At 25.2% G+C, this 23,568-nt stretch overlaps 2 protein-coding genes and 1 long non-coding RNA gene across 3 annotated transcripts; 2 read left to right on the top strand and 1 right to left on the bottom strand.

Annotated features, from left to right (window-relative positions):
- Window positions 1-53: 53 nt before the first annotated feature.
- Window positions 54-3,360, bottom strand: LOC126901709 (zinc finger MYM-type protein 1-like). The gene is made up of 2 exons (XM_050678401.1): window positions 3,246-3,360; window positions 54-2,811 (listed from the first exon to the last, which is right to left on the bottom strand). Exons 1-2 carry the CDS (start codon window positions 3,325-3,327, stop codon window positions 287-289), a joined length of 2,607 nt encoding a protein of 868 aa, XP_050534358.1. The 5' UTR covers window positions 3,328-3,360; the 3' UTR covers window positions 54-286.
- Window positions 3,361-5,274: 1,914 nt separating this feature from the next.
- On the top strand, window positions 5,275-7,762 carry LOC126901761 (uncharacterized). The gene is made up of 5 exons (XR_007703100.1): window positions 5,275-6,221; window positions 6,540-6,587; window positions 7,125-7,154; window positions 7,459-7,488; window positions 7,748-7,762. It is a non-coding gene; the product is annotated as an uncharacterized LOC126901761 (long non-coding RNA).
- A 26-nt stretch (window positions 7,763-7,788) lies between these two features.
- LOC126901756 (uncharacterized) lies at window positions 7,789-11,617 on the top strand (the record flags this gene model as incomplete). The annotated part of the gene is given in 5 exon segments (XM_050678501.1): window positions 7,789-7,825; window positions 8,026-8,043; window positions 8,131-8,151; window positions 9,384-9,461; window positions 11,194-11,617. Coding segments are annotated over 5 exon segments (435 nt in total). The 3' UTR covers window positions 11,481-11,617.
- Window positions 11,618-23,568: the final 11,951 nt, after the last annotated feature.

Genomic DNA, 23,568 nt, shown 5'->3' with positions numbered 1-23,568 from the left:
CAGGCCCGGCTCAAGTGATTTTACACACCTAGGCAAACTTAAGTTTTGCCGCCCCTTATACATGTAAATACTACATCAAATATTTTTTCACATAAACATTACTAAAATATAGTTAATTCTGAGTTCATTATATTTATTTGTATAAAGTTAACAATTGATTAGATTGATATATTTATACATAAGTAAATCTCTACTAATTTAAATAAAACGAAACAATTTAAAAATAGTTTGTAATATAATAAAAGTTAATTAAATCATAATATAAATATTAACATGGTATTAGAAATTAAAACTTGACTTTTCTTGCTTTTGCATTAGCAAAATCAGATACAACTTCTTCCATGTCCATATTATAGGCTAATTCTTTCTCGATTGAAATCATTGCAAGGCCCACTAAGCGATCCTGTGACATTTGAGATCGTAAATAATTTTTAATAATTTTTAATTTAGAGAAACTTCTTTCCCCAGTGGCAGCCGTCACAGGTAGTGTTAAAAGGATTCTTAACGATACAAAAGTGTTAGGAAAAAGTTCAACTAATTGATTTGCACAAATATATTCCAAAACAATTCGAGGATTAGTTTCTGTATCATTGAACCGTCTTTGCAGAGCTGTTATTTCATTATATAATTCTACTGCATCAATGTCAGAAGTTAAGCCGTCATCTGATGCAAGTGCTAGTTGTAGATCTTTACAATGAGTCATAAGTTCATCGCTATTTTTTATTTTGGAAATGTCATAAAGAAATGAAAATAAGTTTACATGTTCAGAAAGTTGTAAAAATCTTTCGTTAATTGATTGTATAGCTCTATCTAAAATTGCATTGAAAAAGTTTACTTTGAATTTTTGTTTGGAATCAATTATGGGATCATCACATGACTCATAATTAAACTGTGTATTTGTACGTCTAATTCTACTTTGATCTATTGATGGAAATGAATCTTCAATTCCAAGCTCGTTTGCTAGTAGTTTAGCAGACTTCAATGTATTTTCAAATCCTTCATCAGAACGATATCTCATTAAAAAATGTTTAGTTGAATCTAATTGTTTAACTGTTTCAGAAACGTCAAGCGATATTGATTGTAACATTTTACTGGTAATATTTATCTCAAATAAAACATCGTACCAAACTACCAAGCAACACAAAAATTTAAAGCTTAAAAACTTATTGATGATACCAATTGCTTCGGCGCGACTTTTTACTCCAGAAGGATTTACCAACGAATTATCTTGAGATATTTCTAAAAGGGCTGAATATATTTCTTTGACTTGAAATCTTATAGCTCGTACTGCATCTAATCTGCTTTCCCAGCGGGTCGCACTAAGGGGTTTTACAGTTAGATTATTTATGTGTTTTAATAAGACATTCCATCGATGAGTCGATACAGAGAAAAAAACAAAGACTTCTTGAATTATATTAAAAAATATAACTGCATCAAGACAACAATTAGCAGAATCACTTAAAACTAAATTTAATGAATGAGCATTGCATGGTACATAGAACGCTCTTCGGTTAAGTTGACGAACTCTTGCTTGGACACCATTTTGTGTACCACGCATATTGGCACCGTTATCATATCCTTGTCCCCTCATGTCATCAAGTAAAATACCATATTTTTTAAGTGTTTCAAGTAAAACATTAGTCATATTTAAACCAGTAGTATCATGTAATTCAATAAATGTTAAAAAATGTTCACTTATAGAAACTTTTGCTGGAACATTTTCTTTCTTTTCGGTAGCTGTTACGAATCTTATAATCATTGTCATCTGCTCTTTATGACTAACGTCAGGTGTACAGTCCAAAATAATAGAATAGTATTTCGAATTTTGTACTGCTGATATTATTTTTTGTCTTATTTTGTTATCTAGAAGTTGGATTATTTCATTTTGAATATTTTTACCGAGGTAATGAGTATGTATGTCTTGAGATGTTATTCTACTAATATGCTCTTTTATTATAGGGTCAAATTTTCCCAGAAGTTCAATTAATTTCAAAAAATTTCCATTGTCGAATTCATATAATTTATCAGAACTGCCTCGTAAAGCTAAATTTTGCATTCCCAAAGTTTGAATAAGAGATATAATTCTTTCCATTACGGCTTTCCAGTGTTTTGTTTCTTTTCGAATTAAAGCTTGATTTTCATCGTCGATAGTTTTTCCTTGCATCATTCGAGTCTGAAGGATTTTCCAATCTTCATACGCAATTTTATGATTTGGAGAGTTTTCATGCCGTATTAGTATATGAGATATATTTTTCCAGTCTCTGGTACCTTGCTTAGAGAGAGAAGATAAATCTTTTTTAAATAATTTGCAGCAAAAACAAAATACTGAGTCACTTGACTCTGAATAAATAAGCCAGGTCCTATTTAGCTTTTCTCCGTTAGATAATGTCTTAAAGTAGTGAGCGTTAGAAAACTTTCTTTTAGAATCATCTAATGGGTAATAATTTAAATTTATTTGAAGGGGATTATTTTTGACTAATAGTAATTTCATTTTATCATTAATTACAGGCCACTTTGCAGGGTCCTTAATAATTTCAACATCCAAATTTAAATTTTCATTTGAATTGTCCATTTTTGAATTAAAATCTGTAACTTCAGATCTTACAACTTCATTGTTTACTTTGGATTCAACAGTATCATCATGTTCGGATTTAAAAAATTTAAGCATTAAGCCGGATTGTTTGGCAATTTCAGCTTGCGCCGCTGCACGTCTTTTTTTATACTCCGATCCCGATAAACGGTGTCGCTTTTTAGTGTTACCCACGTCAGAGTTATTCATTCTTGAATTATTATTATATATAAGATAGGTACCTAAATTAAATAATTTAATCATTACTCATTAAATACCTTCATTTTACTAATAAATAATATTATACATTTGTAATTCACGCGACAACTAAGGATATACAATATCGCGCAACTAATGAAGGGATATTATTATATAAATTTATTGGTCTTAAGGTATATAATTTATTATTGCGATTTAACGGGACAAAATAATAATGAAAGTGTAAACGCGATGCATTTTAATAAGACCGAAGAGAGTCCAATGACAAAATTATTAGTAGAAATCGTTTAGTAGAATAGTACGATAGTGATTTATACGCCATATCAATTTAAATTGATAAACAAGCTTAATAAATATTAATTTCCGTACAAAAATGTGTATCATAATTCATAAAGATAATTATTTTAAATATAAACAAATTATATGTTAAATTATTATAATTTATAAGAATAGGTACCTGTAATTCGTAAAGCAATAGATGCGTACAAAGGCAAATGTTTGTCTGATGAAAGTCGGCAGGCAAATGAAAATGAAATCATTATTATTAACTAATCTGTAAACTTCAATCGGNAATACCAAAAGTTACTGAGAAATAATTACTATGATTTCTATTAAAGTGTTCTATTACAATAAAAATGCAAAAAAAGAATGAATTTTTTTGATAAATATACTGTAAATAGTAATTATAAAATTTTCTGACTGCATATTAATTTTAAAAATAACACTGTTTTAATTCTCATAAAATTTTCTATTTNTGCATATTAATTTTAAAAATAACACTGTTTTAATTCTCATAAAATTTTCTATTTAATAATTCATTCTAGTCAACGAAGAAGTAATTTTGGCGAATAGCAGAAAAAATTCCTAACCTAATTTTTTTTTTTCTAAAGTAGGAAATTGGAAATTTTTGAGGGATTTCCCTCGTTCACGGGGAACAAGGGATTTTTTTTTCAAATTTTTAAGGTAATGTCTTCAACTAGATACGATTTGTGATCTATTGAAATATTTTTTATCAAAATCGGTTTAGTGAGAGCTGAGATTGAGCGTATACAGACACAAAAAAAACGGTAGCACAGTGGGGTTGAGGCAAAGTGTGGACGAGGCATAGATGGCATAGATAAATAAATGCACTGGACTACAAGGAACTTTCATTAGAAGCAAAAATATACTTTTCTAAATCAAATTTTGGCGTTTTTTCAAATCTCCAATTGGACTTTTTTTAGCACTTCTAATTTTTTATATTATTACTAATTACATGTAAGATAATAATTAAAAGAAAAAAAAAATTTGTTTTCAATTTATTACTGATTTGATTTTTAATATGTTAAAAATAATCAGTCCAAATTTTCATTTTTAACCTATTTTTTTGGTTCTTTAAAGTTGATGAAAAATTTCTGTTAAAATTTATGAAAATTTTTAGTAAAAAAAATTAAATATATTACCATAACTTTTAGCTCAATTACATGTTTGAAATTGACATCTAGACCAGTTANTTTATGAAAGTTTATAGTAAAATAAATTGAATATATTACCATAACTTTTAGCTCAATTACAAGTTTAAAATTGACATCTAGGCCAGTCAACAAAGGAAAAATTGCGGAAAAAATTTTGTTTTTTTAAAAGTTGAATTAAAATATGTATAATGACATACTAATAGTCCTCAAGATTGGAATTGAGCTTTTTTTTTACAGCCTCAAAAAAATTCAAAATTATGAGCTTTTTTAATTTTTTCAAAAAATATTTAATTTACAAAAAAAAGTTTCCTACAAAAGTTGTTTAAAAGACAATTATAAACAAAAAAATTGTTTAATATTTTTTTATTTAAACAAATATTTTTCGAATTACATTACATTTAATATGATTACTAAAATTTAATTTCCATTTTTTTCATTTACGGTTACTTTTTATCATATTATACTTACATTAGACACAATGTTATAAATGCATATGTGTGTATGTATGAATTTATTTATTTATTGTATCATTAACGTGTAGTGTATATTAATATACAACCGATAGAGTAGGTAATTGATTTGACGCTATATTGTTTAAACCCAACTAAACTCTAAATTGTACATTCCCAAACAACAATCATATTATGTCAATTGCCACCGAAATTTCTGGTAATCGTTTTCTTTTTCTTTGCCTTAATCCCAACTACTTGGGGTCGGCCACCCTTATCCTAAGCTTCCACTTGACACGATTTCCCACATCTTCTACGCTCACATCAGCTGTCCTCATGTCGCATTCAATAACATCCCTCAATCTCTTTTTTGGTCTTCCTCTACCTCTTCCTTCAAAATTCATTTCTTTTGTTCTTACAGATTCCAATTCTCCTCTGCTCATAACATGACTAAACAATCTATGTCTATTTTCTGTCATCTTATCCACTATTGTCGCAACACCTATACTTCCTCTTATTTAGTCGTTCCTTATCCTATCTTCTCTAGTCACTCCACTCATCTAATTAAGCATTCTCATCTCTGCAACACTTGTTCTCTGCTCTACTTTCTTATCAACTGCCCAACACTATGAACCATACATCATAGTATGGCCTCACAATTTCATACTAAATTTAAAATCTATAATTAGTGTTTATTCTTATATTATATTTTAAAATCAAAGAACTACTAATCAAGATATAATTAAAGAAATAAGAGTTGATGTTTCTTTTGGAATAATCCACCAATTTCTCTAAATGAAACACGATCTACAGATTTGCATCGAAGCGTTTCTTATGATAGTGATTTTAATCACTGTCAGATATCATCTATAATTGTTCCATCAATGCCTCGTCACCACTGTGACGCGACCACTCTGTGCTGGGTTTTTTTTTTATTCAGTTGCTATACTGGATTATTAACATTGATTGGTAGGGGAGAGCCGTGAATACTTGGTAAAATGAGGTTGATATCAATTTTCCTCAGCGATGAAAACCATCTTGTGCCAGGTGGTTCCAAATGTAAAACGACATTTTACAAATAAATTAATTGGAATCGACAATATGTCGTTATTGTTTTTAATCTATGCTTACCCAAAAAAACAACAAACGAATTACGTTTATCACATCAGTTATCAGTCACTGTATAAAAGTATTATACGATTATAATTTTTCATCTTATAATTAATAAACATTTAAAAGAATTAACATGTTACCGATTAAAACAGCTATTATCTACGTGTACCTATAATCTTAAAAATAGATATATTCTTTATTCAAATTTACTAAATTAAAAGTTTGCCTCACCACTTCTGAGACCACAAGCCGCCACTGCTGTCCACTCTGAGACCAAAACAAAATATACGTAACTGTATATTTAACTTTTATTATATCATAATGATAATTCACTTAAATTTTTTATTTGATTACACTAATAATAGTTAATATTATTATTCATTACAGATCGACTACTTTGGGATATTTTAATTGACGGTAAATCAAATAAAATAATAATAGAATACTAATAATAAAAATAATTAAATTAATATTAATGGTGGACCAAAAATTATTATATTTCTGTTTGATAAGGCAACAGATAATAAAAATATTTTTATTTTTAAAGATTAAATAGTTAAAATAATCTTTTCTTGAAGCTCAATAAATTATTTTAAGCCCATTAAAAAAAAAAGTTTTTTTCTTATAAGAACTTGAAAATATGAATGTCATAGCAACGCTGAGCTAGGAATATGTTTATATTGTAATACTTAAATATATTGTAATATGCTCTTTTAAAAAATTTGTTACGTTTAGGAAAAGCTGTAGAAGCATTTGATGATTATCTCAATAATAATACGTACGGTAAGTATTTTATATAATATTATATATCACAGTATTAGTATATAGTATATATATATATATACATTTTAGTATTTGTTCTTTTTATTGTCGTATATAGTAGTACGACACTAAAAAAATATATGTATTTATTTCCATTACTTATTATTTTAAATGGGGGGTTCCGTGAAATGCAACGATTTATAACGTTGCAAACTCGTATGTCCTAAGGTATTTGCTAATAATTGTTATTCTCATAAAGTACCTGATTTTAGCACAATAATGAGTCTTTGGAAAAAATGAGAATCCCATAAAAAAAACACATTTTTCGTAAAGAACACAATAAATGTCTCTTAAGATGTGATAACTTCACTTAACTTTAAACTGATGTTGGTTATTGTAAAATTAATCTATTGATTTTTTATAAAATTAAAAATTTTTGATAAAAAAGTCATGTAAAATTTCATTGCTAATTTTATAGTAATTTAAAAATTGTGTATAGCATTTGATAATGAATTTGAAATTTATTATACATTTACTTAACTACTCATTTTGTTTTAGATACGATAGTACATTATTTTTTAAGAGAAGGTAATTTTTTATATTATTATCGCTATTATAAATACTATTCCTACTTTTGAGTAAGGTGTGCCTGTGAGATATTTCGCCACAGCTATTTATATTTATCTGAAAATGTTGACACCAATTGTATTGAAATACATATTGTGGTATAATCACATGGGCATTTCAATAAAGTTATTCCCAGACGCAAAATTCTTAGCACGTATTTGTCCNTCCCTGACCCAAAATTGTTAGCACGTATTTGTCCTGCACACCAATGTTGTAATTTTAAACAATTAAACACCGTTTTATTCTGAATTATTTATCTTTATAGAATACAATCAATTAACGAGGAATGATAGTGGTAATTACAATTAAAATTTAAATATTGCGTATCACATAAATTTAATTTTATAAATGTTCAACAATTATGTCCACCACAAACCTAATCATAACACTACAATAATGTTTTTTAATGATTAATGTTTTTATTTTATATTATAACGTCAAAAAATATTTTATTAATCTCTGAGATGCTATTGAAAAAAATTTTAATGTAACGCGTGTTTGGTGAAAACTATAAGTTCCAATCAAATATTTTATCAAATTAAAAATATTTTTAGATGATCAAGTAATAAAAGAATCAGATGAGAAATTAGATGCATACGATATGAAAGAAGAAAAAATTTTTAATGATTACTGTGATTTTGCAATTAAGTTTTTGATCATAATTATTAATATTTGATGGAAAACATACAATTTAAAAATTTTAAATACATCTATGTATTTATAATTGAGTGAATTTGTACTTCTATCACAAATATTTGTTTTAAAAAATAAAATGACATAAAATTACCTAACTAATTATCTTTTTTTAAATTATTATACATTTTTTTGTTAGCTAATTTGTCCAATAAAGGTTAGTCAATACTGATTTATATATAATCTTGTTATTGTAATATGATATGGTTTTAAATTTAACGAATAAAATATTTAAAATTTTCAGAGAGAACTTATAAAGTAGATGGTAAATATGCAAAATAAAAACTGACATTAATTTTTAATTTGGCAAATCTCAAAGAATTATATAAAAATCAAAATAATATTATTTTATTAAGTTAGAGGCAACAGAATTAAAATTATACAAAAAACTATACCATAAATAATAACCTATTTTCATTCCTAGATTTGAAAAAAAGAATTAGTATACTGAATACGATTTTAAAATAGCTGAACAATATTGAAATATGAATTATATATTGTGGTTTATTAACATTTTTACCTACTAAATAATTGACAATTTATCTTAAAATTTCAAAATAGTAAGCTTCTCCTTTGAAACTCAAAATTATTAATATTTTAAAAATTACACTACACTGAAGCTAATTAATTTATAAAAATCATGAAATTACATTATTTATTATTCAAAGATTATATAATGAAATACATTTTTTTTTGTATGAATAAATTTTAAATTTTTAAATTGACCAAGATAATAAATGATAATTAATTAATATTTCTTTTTATAAACCATTATAAATATGAAGTTTATAGTGAGAAAAATTTTTTCCCTAAGGATAGATTTTAGAAGTAACTTTCGAAAGATAAATAGAAACCAATTATTATTATTTTACTATTTAATGGAGAATGGTTTAAATAAAATGTCCACTTGCTGATATCATATATCCTATTACTACTCTTTGGTTGTTATTATTTTTAATAGTACATCATTTTATTATAGTAAAAATAAAACTTGGCTAAACATCACCCCCGTTCCTTACTAGTTCTAATTCTTCAAATATTAATATTTTGACCTGTCAAAATTTTATTTATACTATTATCCATTTAACAGTTAAATGATAATAATAGGTTCTTATTTATCCTTCGAAAGTTAATTCTAAAATCAGTCTCTAGGAATAATAATAATATACTACTGCTAATATGCAGTAGTATGCTTAATAAATCAACCTAAAAAGGGGAATATCATATTGAATTAGTTTTTCAGACCTAAGAAATATTTTATTTTTGAAACTAATGGTAATGGTGATTTATTTTCCGAGATATATTCTAGATATTTTTTTGTTTTGCTCCCTTTTTATTTTAGATATTAATCTTCTAAAACAATGAATCTTAGTAATACATTCAACAGAACTCTTTGAGCCAAAATCGTGCAATTATCCAACAATAAATGGATAATCTAAATTTAATTATTTTATTTTAAATATTTTATATTCATTTATTTATAATAGTTTTTTTTAGCGCAATATGACGGAGAAGTTTGGTACCGGAAGCAAATCATGCAAAAAATATTTAAAAATTATCTATCATACAAAATTTGTAAGTTTTGTAGCTATTAATGTTTATAAGTTAATTATAGTATTTAGTGGTATTTCCAAGTTTTTTAATTTAATTCACAAAGTATTTGAGCTAAATATATATATATTTTTTTGAAAATTTTTTACCATTTTCTAATAATAAAAGAAAATAGAATACAAAAAACATATTTTCTTTGACGAATTGTTCTATTGAAGAGTACATTTAAACATGATAAAAGAATAATAAAAATATTTAAAGCAAGCTAAATAACCTCCAAATAAANCATTTAAACCTGGTAAAAGAATAATAAAAATATTTAAAGCAAGCTAAATAACCGCCAGATAAATGAGTAAAGTAAGGATTGAGAATTTCGTTCAATGAAATAGTATAGATAATCGTATAGTTTATAAATACATGACCATTGAACTATTTCAATCAAATATTTTATTTTGTTATTTAATTGACTAAAAATATATATATATAAAAAACCCAGCACAGGGGAGTCGCGGCACAGTGGTGACGTGGCATAGTTGGATCAAGTATAATGACATCTGACAGTGATTAAAATCAATATAAAAAAAAAACTTCGATGCAAATCTTTAGATAGTGTTTAATTTTAAAAAAATTGGTGGATTATTCCAAAAGCTTCATAAATTGCTAGTTCCTCATTAATATCCTGATTAAGATAAAGTATGTCGAATGAAAAATGGGATTATTAAAAAATAGTATTTCCCATAAAAAAATTATATTGATCAATACATTTTTATAGCATTATAAAGTTAAAAATGTAAAAAATAAAATTGAGAATTTTCACACAATAATAGCATTTGGTAGCCATTTTCACCATGAAGACAAAATAAAGTACAAAATTTTTTTTACATAATAAAGTATATTACCTTAGCTTTAATTTAAGATATATATAAAAGTGTCAGACCTTCCGGAACACTTTCAAAAGTTATGTTGAAAAAATTATTTTTTTGTAAAAAAGTTGTCATTTTAAATCCCCCCCTGTAGGCAGGTAAAAAGTCAGATTTATAAAAAAAATATACCAAATGATAGGTAATGACATCATGCATCTATAAAAAAAAGAATTATATTGATATGTTTATTTTTAAAAAAGTTAGGGTAGTTTTTAGTAAAAAAAATTGAAAAAATTTCGAAAATTAGCCATTTTTAAATTTGTAATTTTTTCGGATGTTTCCCCAATTTACGGGGAACGAGGGAATTTTTTTCAATTTTTGAGGGTAATGTCTTCGACTAGATACGATTTGTGATCTTTTGACATATCGTTCATCAAAATCGGTCCAGCGAGAGCTGAGATTGAGCGTTCACAGACACAAAAAAAAAAANTCGGTTCGGTGAGAGCTGAGAAAAAGTGGTAACAGACACAAAAAAAAAAAATAGAAAAATACATGTCATTGTAAAATTAATACCTTCTCAGCTTCGCATCGAAGCTAAAATTCTAAATTAAAAAATTTAAAAAGATTCTCAAATTAAATACACTACATTCAATGTACCTCGACTAACCTTTCAATAACTGAAATTAATAAAACTAATTTAAATATAATTTTTTTATTACTAAAATTGATTTTGCGTAAATGTGTTAATGTTAATGTGTGTTCAGTTATGTGCGGACGTTTCGAACTCATTGCAGAGTTCATTTTTAGAACGATAGTTACCGAAACATCAGCACTAAACTTGAAATCATAAATATAACTTGAAATGTACTAAATAATAAATTTTATGGTTTTAGATATGAGTTCTAGTCTCATGTGCCAAAACAATGAGAATAAGTTATGTGACATAATTGCGTTGTTAACATCTACTCATATATCAGTGAAAATTTTTGAATTCCAACCCAGTTGCAATAACAACGGTCTATGTAATATCTCTAGATACAATATGCAAAATATTAATCCTGTTGAAAAAATGTTGATATTTGGATTTGTCCCAACAATTTTCGAACAGTTAGAAGACAAAACAATCCTAGCCCACCCGAGTTCACAAATCAACCCTGGACCATATAATTTTATTATATAAATAAAAATTTAATGTTTAAAAATTATGAGTACCATTTTGTTTTATGTCGAAATGTCGAATATATATATATTAATGCAAAAATAATAATTAAATCTCTATGATATTTACTTTTAAATAAATATTTAACATTAAATAAATTTAATGATTTAATTTAATTTAAGCATCGATGTATAGTAGAGGTAGTATTAATTCTACTATGAGTCATGGTAGAATAATTACCATCAAAATCTAATTAAATATTTAGATTTTTATCTAGATAAAAATAAAATTATCATTTTTATTTTTTATCTTAGCTAAATGACTTTATAAAGGGTTTTCTTAAAATCATCTAAGAGTAGTTTTTTTGAATTAACCATTTAACAGGCGCGTGACTATTTTTAACGTTCATAGTCCCGTGGGGGTCTATCAGACCCCATTTCTAAAAAAGTATAAAAAAGTTCATTTTTTTTAACTCAAAAACATTATTTGTTACCATATGATGTAAAAATAAGGACGAAAATTAAAAAATAAATAAATTACAAAATTATGTGCATTTCTAAAAATTATATTGCGAAAAAAAAAATTTTATTTTCAAAATTTCATTAAAAAATTTTGGTTTGTATAAACTTTATTTTAACTGCAAAATCTTATTTTTATGACGGTAAACAAAAGCTTTTACTATTACAAAATGTATTTTAATTAATTTTTCTTGTATTTCTTTGAGCTCAAACATGGTTTATATTTATTAGTTTTATATGTATCTACATTTATGTAATCATTTTTCTGAATTGAATTTTTTTATTATTAATATTACAATACATTTAATTATTATGATACGAGTATATACAATTAGTAGCACATCGATTACTGATAATAAAGGTGTCCACATTGCGACGTGATGAATTTATTACATGTTTTGTTCTTATTTGTTCCGTGTCATCGAATAGTAGAAATTCTAAATAGATTATTTATTTTTAAAACTTAATTGCACAGTAGGTGGCAGATTCATATAATTCAAATTCCACATTATTATATCGATTATAACATTACATTTACGATAAATCGATATTTTGAAAAAAAGTCCAAAAAAAAATTATAACGTTAGAAGTCGTGTGGAGGTAAATATGACCCATTTTAATTTTGATGGATATTTGAAGTCATACATTTTTTTTGTTGGAGGTATTTATTTATGAAACTCGATTCAATATTACTATAAAAACCGTTTAGTTATGTACAACTTTTATGCAATATAATACATCCGTTTTAGCATCGATGCGAAGTTGAGAAGGTATTTTTTTAATATGATGCGTTTTTTTTTTTTTTTTGTCTGAATACGTTTTATCTTAGCTCTCGCTGAACCGATTTTGATGAAAAATATGTCAAAAGATCACAAATCGTATCTAATCAAAGACACTACCCTCAAAATTTGAAAAAAAATCCCTTGTTCCCCGTAAACGGGAGAAATCCCCGAAAAAAATTACAAATTTAAAAATCGCTAATTTTCGATATTTTTTCAATATTTTTATTTAAATTTCCGTAACTTTTTTAAAAATGACCGAATCAATATAATTTTTTTTTTATAAATACCTTAGATATTTACCTATCATTTTATATATTTTTGTGAACATTTGGCCCTTTAACAGACCCAGGAAGGGTTTTAAAATGGTAACATTTTTACAAAAAATTAACTTTTTCAACTTATCTTTTGAAAATGTTCCGGAAAAACTGACACTTTTATATATATCTTAAACTAAAGCTAATGTAACATACTCTAATTTGAAAAAAAAAATTTGACCCTGGACTTGTCTTCGTGGTGAAAACGGACATCAAAGTTAAAGAAAATCGTACGATTTCCGTGAAAAAATTCTCGATTTTATATGTTATTTTATTTAATTTATATTTTATATAACTTTTGGAAAAATGTATGGATCAATATTATTATTTCTTTATAATAAATATTTATATACCCCTTTCATCTGGCACGCTTTTTTTGTAAATCGGATCATACCCCTTTAACAAAGGGGGTCAAAACTTTAANCGTCTTTATACAAGGGGAGTCAAAACTTTAAACATGCGTATTGTCCCTAGGACATTTTCAATTTAATTTTTGAAAGTATTCCGGAAATACTGACACATTTATATATATCTTAAATTAAAGCTTATGTAATATACGTTAATTTGAAAAAAAAAAATTTGACCTCTGGATTTGACTTCATGGTAAAAATGACTACCGTATTCAAAAATATGCTATTTTTGTGTTAAAATTCTGGGTTTTGTATTTTATTTTATTTTAAAATACCTGACAAGGGGAGTACAGATTTTCATAAATATTATATAAATNTATTTTATTTTATTTTAAAATACCTGTTGGTATTAAAGCATACATATTTGTGTTATATTACTATATTTTATATTTTACATTTTTTTTTTATTATGCAATAACTTATTGAAAAATGTATGGATCAATACAATTTTTTATGATAAATACCATTTTTATGCCTCTTTCATTCGACATAATTATTTTTTTAATAAAACCATTTCCGCTTTATATATTTATATATTTTAAGTATATAAACAATGCATAATATCAATATTTAATTTAAAAGTAATTGCCTTATTAAAAGTGTTACTCTACAATGCATGATTAATTAACGACCTTTATAATGGATAATTAATTGAACTTTATTAATACTTTTGTACAAGATTTTTGTATTTATTTACCAACACGTTTAATAGTAATATTCCTTTATATACAGTTTAATATACTAATATTTTTTATATTTATATTAAGTATAAAGTGATTTCTCTTAAATAACTAGATATTAAAATAGAACTAAAAAAAGTTTTACTTAACGTTAATAATTTTATGTCTATTAAATTTTTATCTCAGTTTTATAAATTATTATTTTCTTTAAAAAAATAGACTTCTGATGATTTCATATCAAAATTATTTCGTAAAATTAAGTTTTTCCCTATGATGAAAATATAATAATATTAAATTACTATACAGACTAAACACATTTTCATGTTTTATAAACAATATATAAACAACTATTTTGATTCTATTGTAATTTATTTAAAAATGAAAAAAATACATTCGGTCAACGTGACAATTTTAATATTTGAAAAATTAATAAAATGCGCTGAAAAGAGCAATGTTACAAAAATGATTAACACAAGAAAAAAAACAAATGGACATTAATTGATTTAAATAGGCCAATTCAAAAATATTATCAAACAATTATATCTAGCGATACCAAAGTTCTCAATTTTACAACTCCAGTAATCAATAAAAACGGGGAGCTCAAAAAGAAGAAGTTTAAAGGTGAGTCAAGGGTACATTATGTTTAATTGACTGGTGATAAAAAAAAGCAGCAGCCTCATTTCTGAACGCCGGTTAAAAAATAGAATTGTTAATAATTTCAGAAATATTGATCGAAAATTTGTAATTCACTAGCCATTTTTTAATTAGATTGTTAATAATTAAACTAGGTACTATATATGTACTCAATAGAAAATATTATGTTGACACCCCTATATGTTGTAATAGATGATTGTAAAAAGTAATTAATAGCTGTAAATAATGAAATATAGATAATTGAAAAAATCAAAATTGATTTATTAATATGAAATAAAATTAATAATAATAATAAAAATAACTATAAATGTGACGCTAAAAAAAAATAAAAATTCGAATAAAATTGCTTTTTTTGAAAAGAAAGCAACAGCGATTAAGAATACAGTGATCAAAATTCAAATGGAAAATCTATGTATCTAAGACAATACAAACACGACCAAAACATTACAGAAGAAGAATACAAAACTGATATAGATGGTAATATAACTCATAACGTAATAGAAAGAAGCGAAAAATTTCGAATTAAAGGTAAGGCTGAAGGCCTCATACAGGAGGAAATAGATTTTATACATGAGCAAAATGTGACAGAGAGAAGCAATTTAGATAATAATATTAGGATAACAGATAGCTTTATATTAAGTAACTAATCACATCAAGTAGAAGGTAATGGTATAAGTTATGTTTAGTAGTAATGGTATAGTATAAGTTATAGTAAATGTATATGATAAATTTAATCTAAAAAAAACGAATTTCCAATATTAAACTATTATCTTACATTTTTATTTTTTAATTTATTATAGTATGACTAAATTAGAATAAATTTTACTAAAATACTTAACAGATATGTGTCCTCCTACCAATGAAATGTTTTTTAAAATTAAACTTGCAGTCATAGGTCGAGTGGAACAAATTTAAATGAATAGGGTACTCGTTCTTCTTCTTATGATATATAAGAGTTATGCATTTCATTCAAAAATTATAAATAGTAATATGTTTTAAGGAATTTCGAACAAAATTTCTTTTTTTGAAAAGAAAGCAATAGCAATAAAAAACCCAGCACAGGGAGGTCGCCGCACAATGGTGACGTGAAATGATTTAGTACGATAAAATAATTAAAAACACAAAAATAGTTGTAAATTATTACAGATTTTCATTTTTATTATTTTAAAAATTATCAGTGCAAAATATCATTTTAACCAATTTTTCTAGTATTTGAAAGTTGATTTTTCGAAAGCTTAGAATAAAAAAAAATTTAATTTGTACCATAATTTTTAGCTCAACTTCAAATTTGAAATTTACATTATTAAATAGAAAATTTTATGAGAATAAAAAAATAGTATTATAAAGATTAATATGCAGTCAGGAAATTGTATAATTACTATTTATCAGAAAAGCTCAATATTATATTTATATTTTTAAAGTAATAGATCACTTGAATAGAAATTATAGTAATCATTGCTTAGTAAATTTTGGCTATTAAAAATATTCTACAATTGAAATATTCAGAACATAATTAATTTTAATGATTTACTTTAACTAAAAAAAAAACTCCACCACAGGAGGGTCGAGGCACAGTGGTGATGTGGAATAGTTTGATCAAGTATAATGATATCTGACAGTTATTAAAATAACTATCATAAAAAAATGCTTCGATGCAAATCATTAGATAGTGTTTATTTTTAAAAAATTGGTGGATTATTCCAAAACTACATGATCTCCTATTTCCAAGTGGCTTACGTCTTTTCAGCCATCTATATAATGATTTAGAATAGATGAGAGTACAATTTCGGTTCTTTGCACAATAGATTATACTAATGTCCTACACTCCGATTGGCCCAATGTGGCTGAGATTAGAGTGGCTAGTCGACAAGTGGAGAGACAATTTAGAGAACGCTTATAATTACTTGGAATCTTGACTACGATATTATTGTGCTAGTACTCTGTTCAGCCAGGTTGTGACGGTTCAATAAATAATAGAACACAATGCAATCTAATCATACATTTTTTTGAAGTGTATATATGTATATACTCTGTATATACATGTATAAATAATGAATAAGTACCAATATTTTATATTTGTTGGAATATTTATATCACCAAAAGTATTCAACCGAAAATAAAATGTATAATATTTCTTCTAAATCCTAGTGATTAGGAATGATATGACAAAAACGGTGTATATTTGATATAAAATTTTAATCAATAGCGAAACATACACTAACGCAGATTCCATTTGTGTACGTTTATTAAGAACTTTAGGGAGACATGTAATCGTAGTCGTAGCAGAAAGCGAGAGCGTTGGAGAGCACCCGAATTTGAGGGAAAATGGCCTTTTATAGCCCGCAAAACTGGTGAGATTCTTGAAATATTTTTTGTTGTATTTGATTGGTCAATGTGATTGAATTTTTTACGTGACCGTTTTATGGAATGCGTAAGAGGGTGGTTGAATTCGTGTAAGAGTATTATTTTTTTATTCACCTTATCCACGGGGATACACTGATTTGGTGATATATTTTTATTAAGTATATGTGTTATTTATTACATGTATTAAAATATGATACTACACTTGAAAAAATAAAAATCTAGTAAAATAATTTATCGTAAAAAAAATATATTTTATTTAAAGGTTATAAATATTATTCATTTTAAATACTTCATATGGTGAGAAAAAAGAAATAAAGAATTCAATATTTTGGGCACCTGTTTTTTAAAACAATTATTCATTTGTTAAAGTGTTTTAAACTGTTGTGGCGAAGACGAACAGCTATATCACTCTAATAATAATTATTATTTATTATTTGATAGAGTACAACTCTCTTACAGTTTTAGCCTTATGTTGCAAGAGTTTTCTTCTCTTAATTGTATCAAGAATCATTCGATATTAATGTATATGAACTAATCCTTAATAACATGATTTTTCGTTTTACATTTAACATGTTTATTTTCTTATAGAATATTTTGTGAAAAATATTTATATGTATAATTAGGTGTAAAATTTTAATTTATAATAACAATTACACACGTGCAATTTATGCACAGCCATTTCCCTTTTTTTATTTAAATATATTCTCTTAGATATTTTATAAATTTCTTCATAGTTTTATTATATATTTAAAGTGATCAAGGAAAAAATTTAATTAAATCTTCAAAAATAAAAATTTTTCTATATTTTAAACGTAAAAACAATATTTTAATTTTTTTAAATATTTTCAAATCGTAATTTTTTTGCAAGTATAAAAATAAATAAATAGATATTTATAACGTATAGAATTGCTTTGACGTAAATTTTCATAAATAATTTACATGTTTAGTCAACATATAAATAAGGTCACTAATAATTTTTCTATTATAAAAACATAATTTATGGTCAATTATCAAGTTGCCGAAATTACTAATATCAAATATTATAATTATTATGACACATTTGTTACTACAAATTCTATTTTAGCTAATACTTTACCTAGTTTTCTTTTTATTGATTTATTGAAATCATAAATTCACCCAAAATACTATAAATACAGAGATTTTTCAGAATTAACTAATATATTCCTTGGTCAAACCTTAGTTATTGTCAATATTCCATAAGAAATTAGATTTAAATAAGATATATTTAATATAACTAATAATATATGTCTTTTCAATAGACAATAGCAGGATCATTCATGTCTATAGGTGTTTAATAAGTAAGGGAACGGGTTTCTATTATTCTCACTGTTTGTAATAATTTACCTGTTTTCCTTACTTACTGAACACTCTTACAACTACTTAAAGATTAAGTATTTTTGTTTTTTTAACTGAAAAATTTTAATAACAATGAAACATGAGAAATAAATTATTTCGTACTGTTCATTTTTCAATAATAGACTAGTCAAAAATTGTATGTTTTTTTTTAATAATAATGTTTACATTTTAAAATGTATTCATTTTCATAATAAGTGTTATATATTTTTTTTTTATAAGCGGAATACTACAAAAAAACAATTTTTAACCATTTGAAATTCTCTGGGGTAATGTGAAGGGGTTCAATAACCATAATTAAATTTAAATGAATTACTTTTTTATAATATTAAACAAATTGAGAATGTAAGTAATAAAAAAATTGAAATTTCAAAAGTAAGATTCACCTTACTGTAGTATGATAAGACCAATGTAAAAACATTATTTATTTATTTGCCTTCTGAAAAATCTTTGTTTATGACTTAATAAGTTAATTACTATTGCCGTCCTAGTAAATAAGGACATTTAAGTTAAAAATTAAAAATCATTTTATTGAATCAAAATATTGAAAATTTATTTTCACATATTTAGAACTAGACAATATTGTGTGTTCAGTTTATAAGCAAAGTTATTGAGAATTATGTTTATACGTATTTCGTAAAAACAGACCTAATAATTGTCGTACGTCAGTAGTGCCCCAACGTAGACACAGAAAGTCGTACACAAGATAACAAATGTTCTTTGACGACTAGTTCGTCGTTTTTAGTTTTTCTCGAGTCCTCCCATTGGATACACTGGTCAGCCCCAATCTCTCAAATTAGTGAACTACTTAAGGGTAGAGTTTAGACCCGTCAGTACGGTTTAGCTCTTAAGTAGCAGACTGAAGAGTGGTTTCTCGTCAGCCACCAGCACAACTACATTTGTACTATACCTACTAAAGGACGGTTAAACCCAAAAACTAGCCAGCACGCACACTAATTATATAGATTGACTAAAGGACCAGCAGTCCAACCTTGACTCTTGCTGCATCAACACACGCTCAATTTTAACAGGATATAAAATATTTACGCTAAGTGCAGGTTTTTAATTAGTCATTTTATTTAAGAAACGTAATAAACACAAAGTTAAAATGTAATATAAAAATGTAACACGTAACAAATTAAATTGTACAAAGACAAAGTTACTCGCGTCAAACATCCTCACTCGTAACTCGACGTTTCCTCGACAAAACGTTCAGTCCTCCTATCCTTTTTATGTTTCTCTTTTATATTCTTTTTCCCATCATTATTAATTTGCTTACCCTGCAATTCCCTTCTGTATGTCATTATTGTATTGCTTGATAATTCAAAAATTGCTTACTACTGTTGTAAATTTTATATCGACGTTATTCAGCTATTTACTACATAATAAAGAATTAGTAATTAAGAAAAAAATTGTATAATACTTTTACTGAGCAAAAATGTAGTAACTTATAGACTTACGATAATTTTGCTCAATACAACTCAATTTAATTCTCTTTTGTTTAGTTATGTTATGTTGTTTAAGCTAGTGCCCAAAATTATCATAAAAAATCTTTGATAAAAAATATTGATGAGCCTCTCTCTAAGTAGGCTCAAAAATAAACAGCACAGATTGTTTAAAACTATTGTATTTCGAAATCTGCAATTATTAGGCATTTTTGACATACTGTGTATAGTAATTTTTTTCAGATAATACATGCTTTCGATTAGTGATACTAATAAGGAAATAAGACGTAATTAAGTTTTTTGTAGAAGGACTCTTACATTACGTTTAGTGGTTTTATTTGATTCGATATTAAAAATTACGTAAACAATATTGACTTGTTCATGAATTTTATAAGAAATACGAAAAATAAAAAATAATTCAGAAAAATAAATTTTTCTCGAAATATTTGAAGTAGTCTAAACATATTTATTTACTAGGTCATAATATACATATAATATACATAATATATTAGGTTGCAAACCATCTATATAAGAGCTGTCCTTCTCATAATATTAAGCAAGCTCGTCTCAGTGGAGGAACAAGGAGGGTGACCACTTAACCTTCATACTGTTTAAAAGAAAAATAAATTTATTTATAATGTGTACCTATTACACTTGTAATTCAAAAAAAAATATTTCCAATTTAAAAGTAAAAAAAATATTTTACATTTGTTCACATGGTAAAATTGAATTTTTTTAAATGATAGAATATTAGATTTATAGCTATAATTTATTTTTATACTGCTTACTTATCGCTGTTTTAGTTTATAAATCAAAAATTGTAAGTTGTCTTAATAACCATTAAGAAAAATTGTTTTTTCAGCTAATGCCATTTTATTTATTATATTGTATTATTAGTCATATAATGACTAGTACTACAATTTATTTCTATTTGTATTCAGGCGAGTCTCATAAATCGTTAGATAAAATAAAGCACATTATGCACGTGGCATAGTTGAGACAAATATAAAATATATTTGACAACGATTAATATCAATAACATAATAATGACTTCGATCTAAATGTGATAAATTTTACAATAACTTGTATATTTTTAATTTTCAACTGCTAAATTATAAAAGTTCTTAATTTATCATCGTAAAACAATCGTGGGATGTTTTTTTTATCTTTTAGTAAACTTTCAGAACATTAATTTTATGTAGGTTAAAAGTTGTAAAACGTTCTACAACATTTTCAAAAGTTAATTTGAAAATAATATTTTTACATGCGAGGATAAATAGTTTAGTTATTAAATTGAATACATAATTAACGATTTCTTGTAAAAAAATTTTCCTTGTACTAATGGGCGCAACTAGTGAAAATGCTAGATGTGCTACAAAATCCTCCAGCTCAAAATCTACACACCCAGTCTTAATACTTTAAAAATATGTGAAAATAAAATTTTCTCATTTTATGTAGGATTTTTAGCTTCGATGCGAAGCTGAGAAGATATTGGTTTTACTAAGATGTGTTTTTTTTTTTATTTTTATTTTGTATTTTTTTTTTTGCTGTTACCACTTTATCTCAGCTCTCACAGAACGGATTTCTTTCAACGATACGTCAAAAGATCACAAATCGTATCTAGTCGAAGACATTACCCTTCAAAATTGAAAAAATTTCCCTCGTTCCCCGTAAATGGGGGAAACCTCCAAAAAAATTACAAATTTAAAAATCGCTAATTTTCGAAATTTTTTCAATTTTTTTTATTAAAAGTGCCATAACTTTTTCAAAAATAAACATATCAATATAATTCTTTTTTATATAGATGCATAATATTATTACCTTCCATTTGGTATATTTTTTTCATAAATTTAACCCTTAACCTGCCCAAAAGGGGGGATTTAAAATGACAACTTTTTCACAAAAAGTTAATTTTTTTAACTTAAATTTTTCAAATGTTCCGGAAGGTCTGACACTTTTATATATATCTTAAATATAAGCTAATGTAATATGCTTTATTATGAAAAAAAAAAAATTTCGGACTTTATCTTATCTTCATGGTGAAAAATTTTCGATTTTGTATTTTCCATTTTTAACTTTATTATGCTATAACTTTTTAAAAAATGTATGTATCATTACAATTTTTTTATGAGAAGTAGTATTTATATAGATCTTTCATTCGACATACTGTTTTTTTAAATCGGACCATTTCCCTAAATACAGGGGGGATTCAAAACATAAAAATGCATATAGAAAGTAGAACTTTTTCAACGTAACTTTTGAAAGTGTTCCGGAAGGTCTGACACTTTTATATATATCTTAAATTAAAGCTAATGTAATATACTTTAATTTAAAAAAAATGGCTATCGAATACTATTTTCTTGTGAAAATTCTCGATTTTATTTTTATATTATATTTATATATACTTTATAATGGTAAAAAAAAATTTCGGACTTTATTTCATCTTCATGGTAAAAACAAACATTATACTTAATAAAAAAATACGATTTTTGTAAAAAAATTCTTTTTTATATATTTAACTTTATAATGCTATAACTTCTCGAAAGATGTATGGATCAATATAATTCTTTTTTTTGTAGATGCATGATGTCTTTACCTATCATTTGGTATATTTTTTTTATAAATCTGACNGCTTTTGGAATAAAACACCAATTTTTTTAAAATTAAACACTATCTAAAGATTTGCATCGAAGCGTTTATTTTTGATAGTGATTTTAATCACTGTCAGATATCATTATACTTGATCCAACTATACCACGTCACAACTGTGCCGCGACCCCCCTGTGCTGGGTTTTTTTTTTTTATCAGAAGCTGTAATAAAAATAAATTATATTGCATTTTATTTTATACGGTTTGAAACGTCTTTGTGGTTATTTTGATACTCAAAAATAAGATAATAAGGCGAATCGAAAAATAATGTTAATATAATAGTTTATTAGTAAAAACAAAAAAAAAATTTTTTTTATTTGGTTACAATGGTAACATAATTATAAAAGCAATGTTATTAAACAAATGTGTTTAATTTTATTTAGTTTTTTTGATATAAATTGAAATTTCTAAGAGTACTTGGTCATAATGTTATTATGAGTTTTAAAATTTTGCGTTATAGCAAAAGTATAACAATTGTTATGTAGAAACTATATTTAAAATTGGTTAAAACTAACATTATAAAAAATATATTAGTTTTGTAAAAAACAAAAATATTACAAAATAGTATCTGTCTAAGTTAACATTTAAAAAAAAAAAAAATAAACATATCATTGTAAAATTAATACCTTCTCAGCTTCGCATCGAAGCTAAAAACAATATTGATCGTTTTTTCCTTTTTAAATGCTTAAATATTTTCCTTTATTCTGTTTAATAAACGATGATCACCCATATATTCCTAATATAACATTCTTTTTAATTAATAGCAAAATTTTAATAATAATAATAATTTAAAATACTAATTATAGTTCGTTTTTTTAGAAATTTAATCGTATCCTAATTGTTAATTTATTAATTTTTAGAGCCAACAAGCTTATTATTTATATTGTATATTTTATATTTTATACACATCTCATAAATT

Source organism: Daktulosphaira vitifoliae, unplaced genomic scaffold (assembly GCF_025091365.1).
Source record: "Daktulosphaira vitifoliae isolate Bord-2020 unplaced genomic scaffold, ASM2509136v1 Scaffold_3, whole genome shotgun sequence".
Lineage (NCBI taxonomy): Eukaryota > Metazoa > Arthropoda > Insecta > Hemiptera > Phylloxeridae > Daktulosphaira > Daktulosphaira vitifoliae.
The sequence above is the reverse complement of the archived record's forward strand: the minus strand, read 5'-3'. Positions and strand labels throughout refer to the sequence as shown.

Coding starts and splice junctions, on each gene's coding strand:
- LOC126901709 (XM_050678401.1), bottom strand. CDS start 3,327: ATGATTTCATTTTCATTTGCCTGCCGACTTTCATCAGACAAACATTTG. Junction 2,812..3,245: donor TATTGCTTTACGAATTACAG/GTACCTATTCTT, acceptor TATTTAATTTAG/GTACCTATCTTATATATAAT.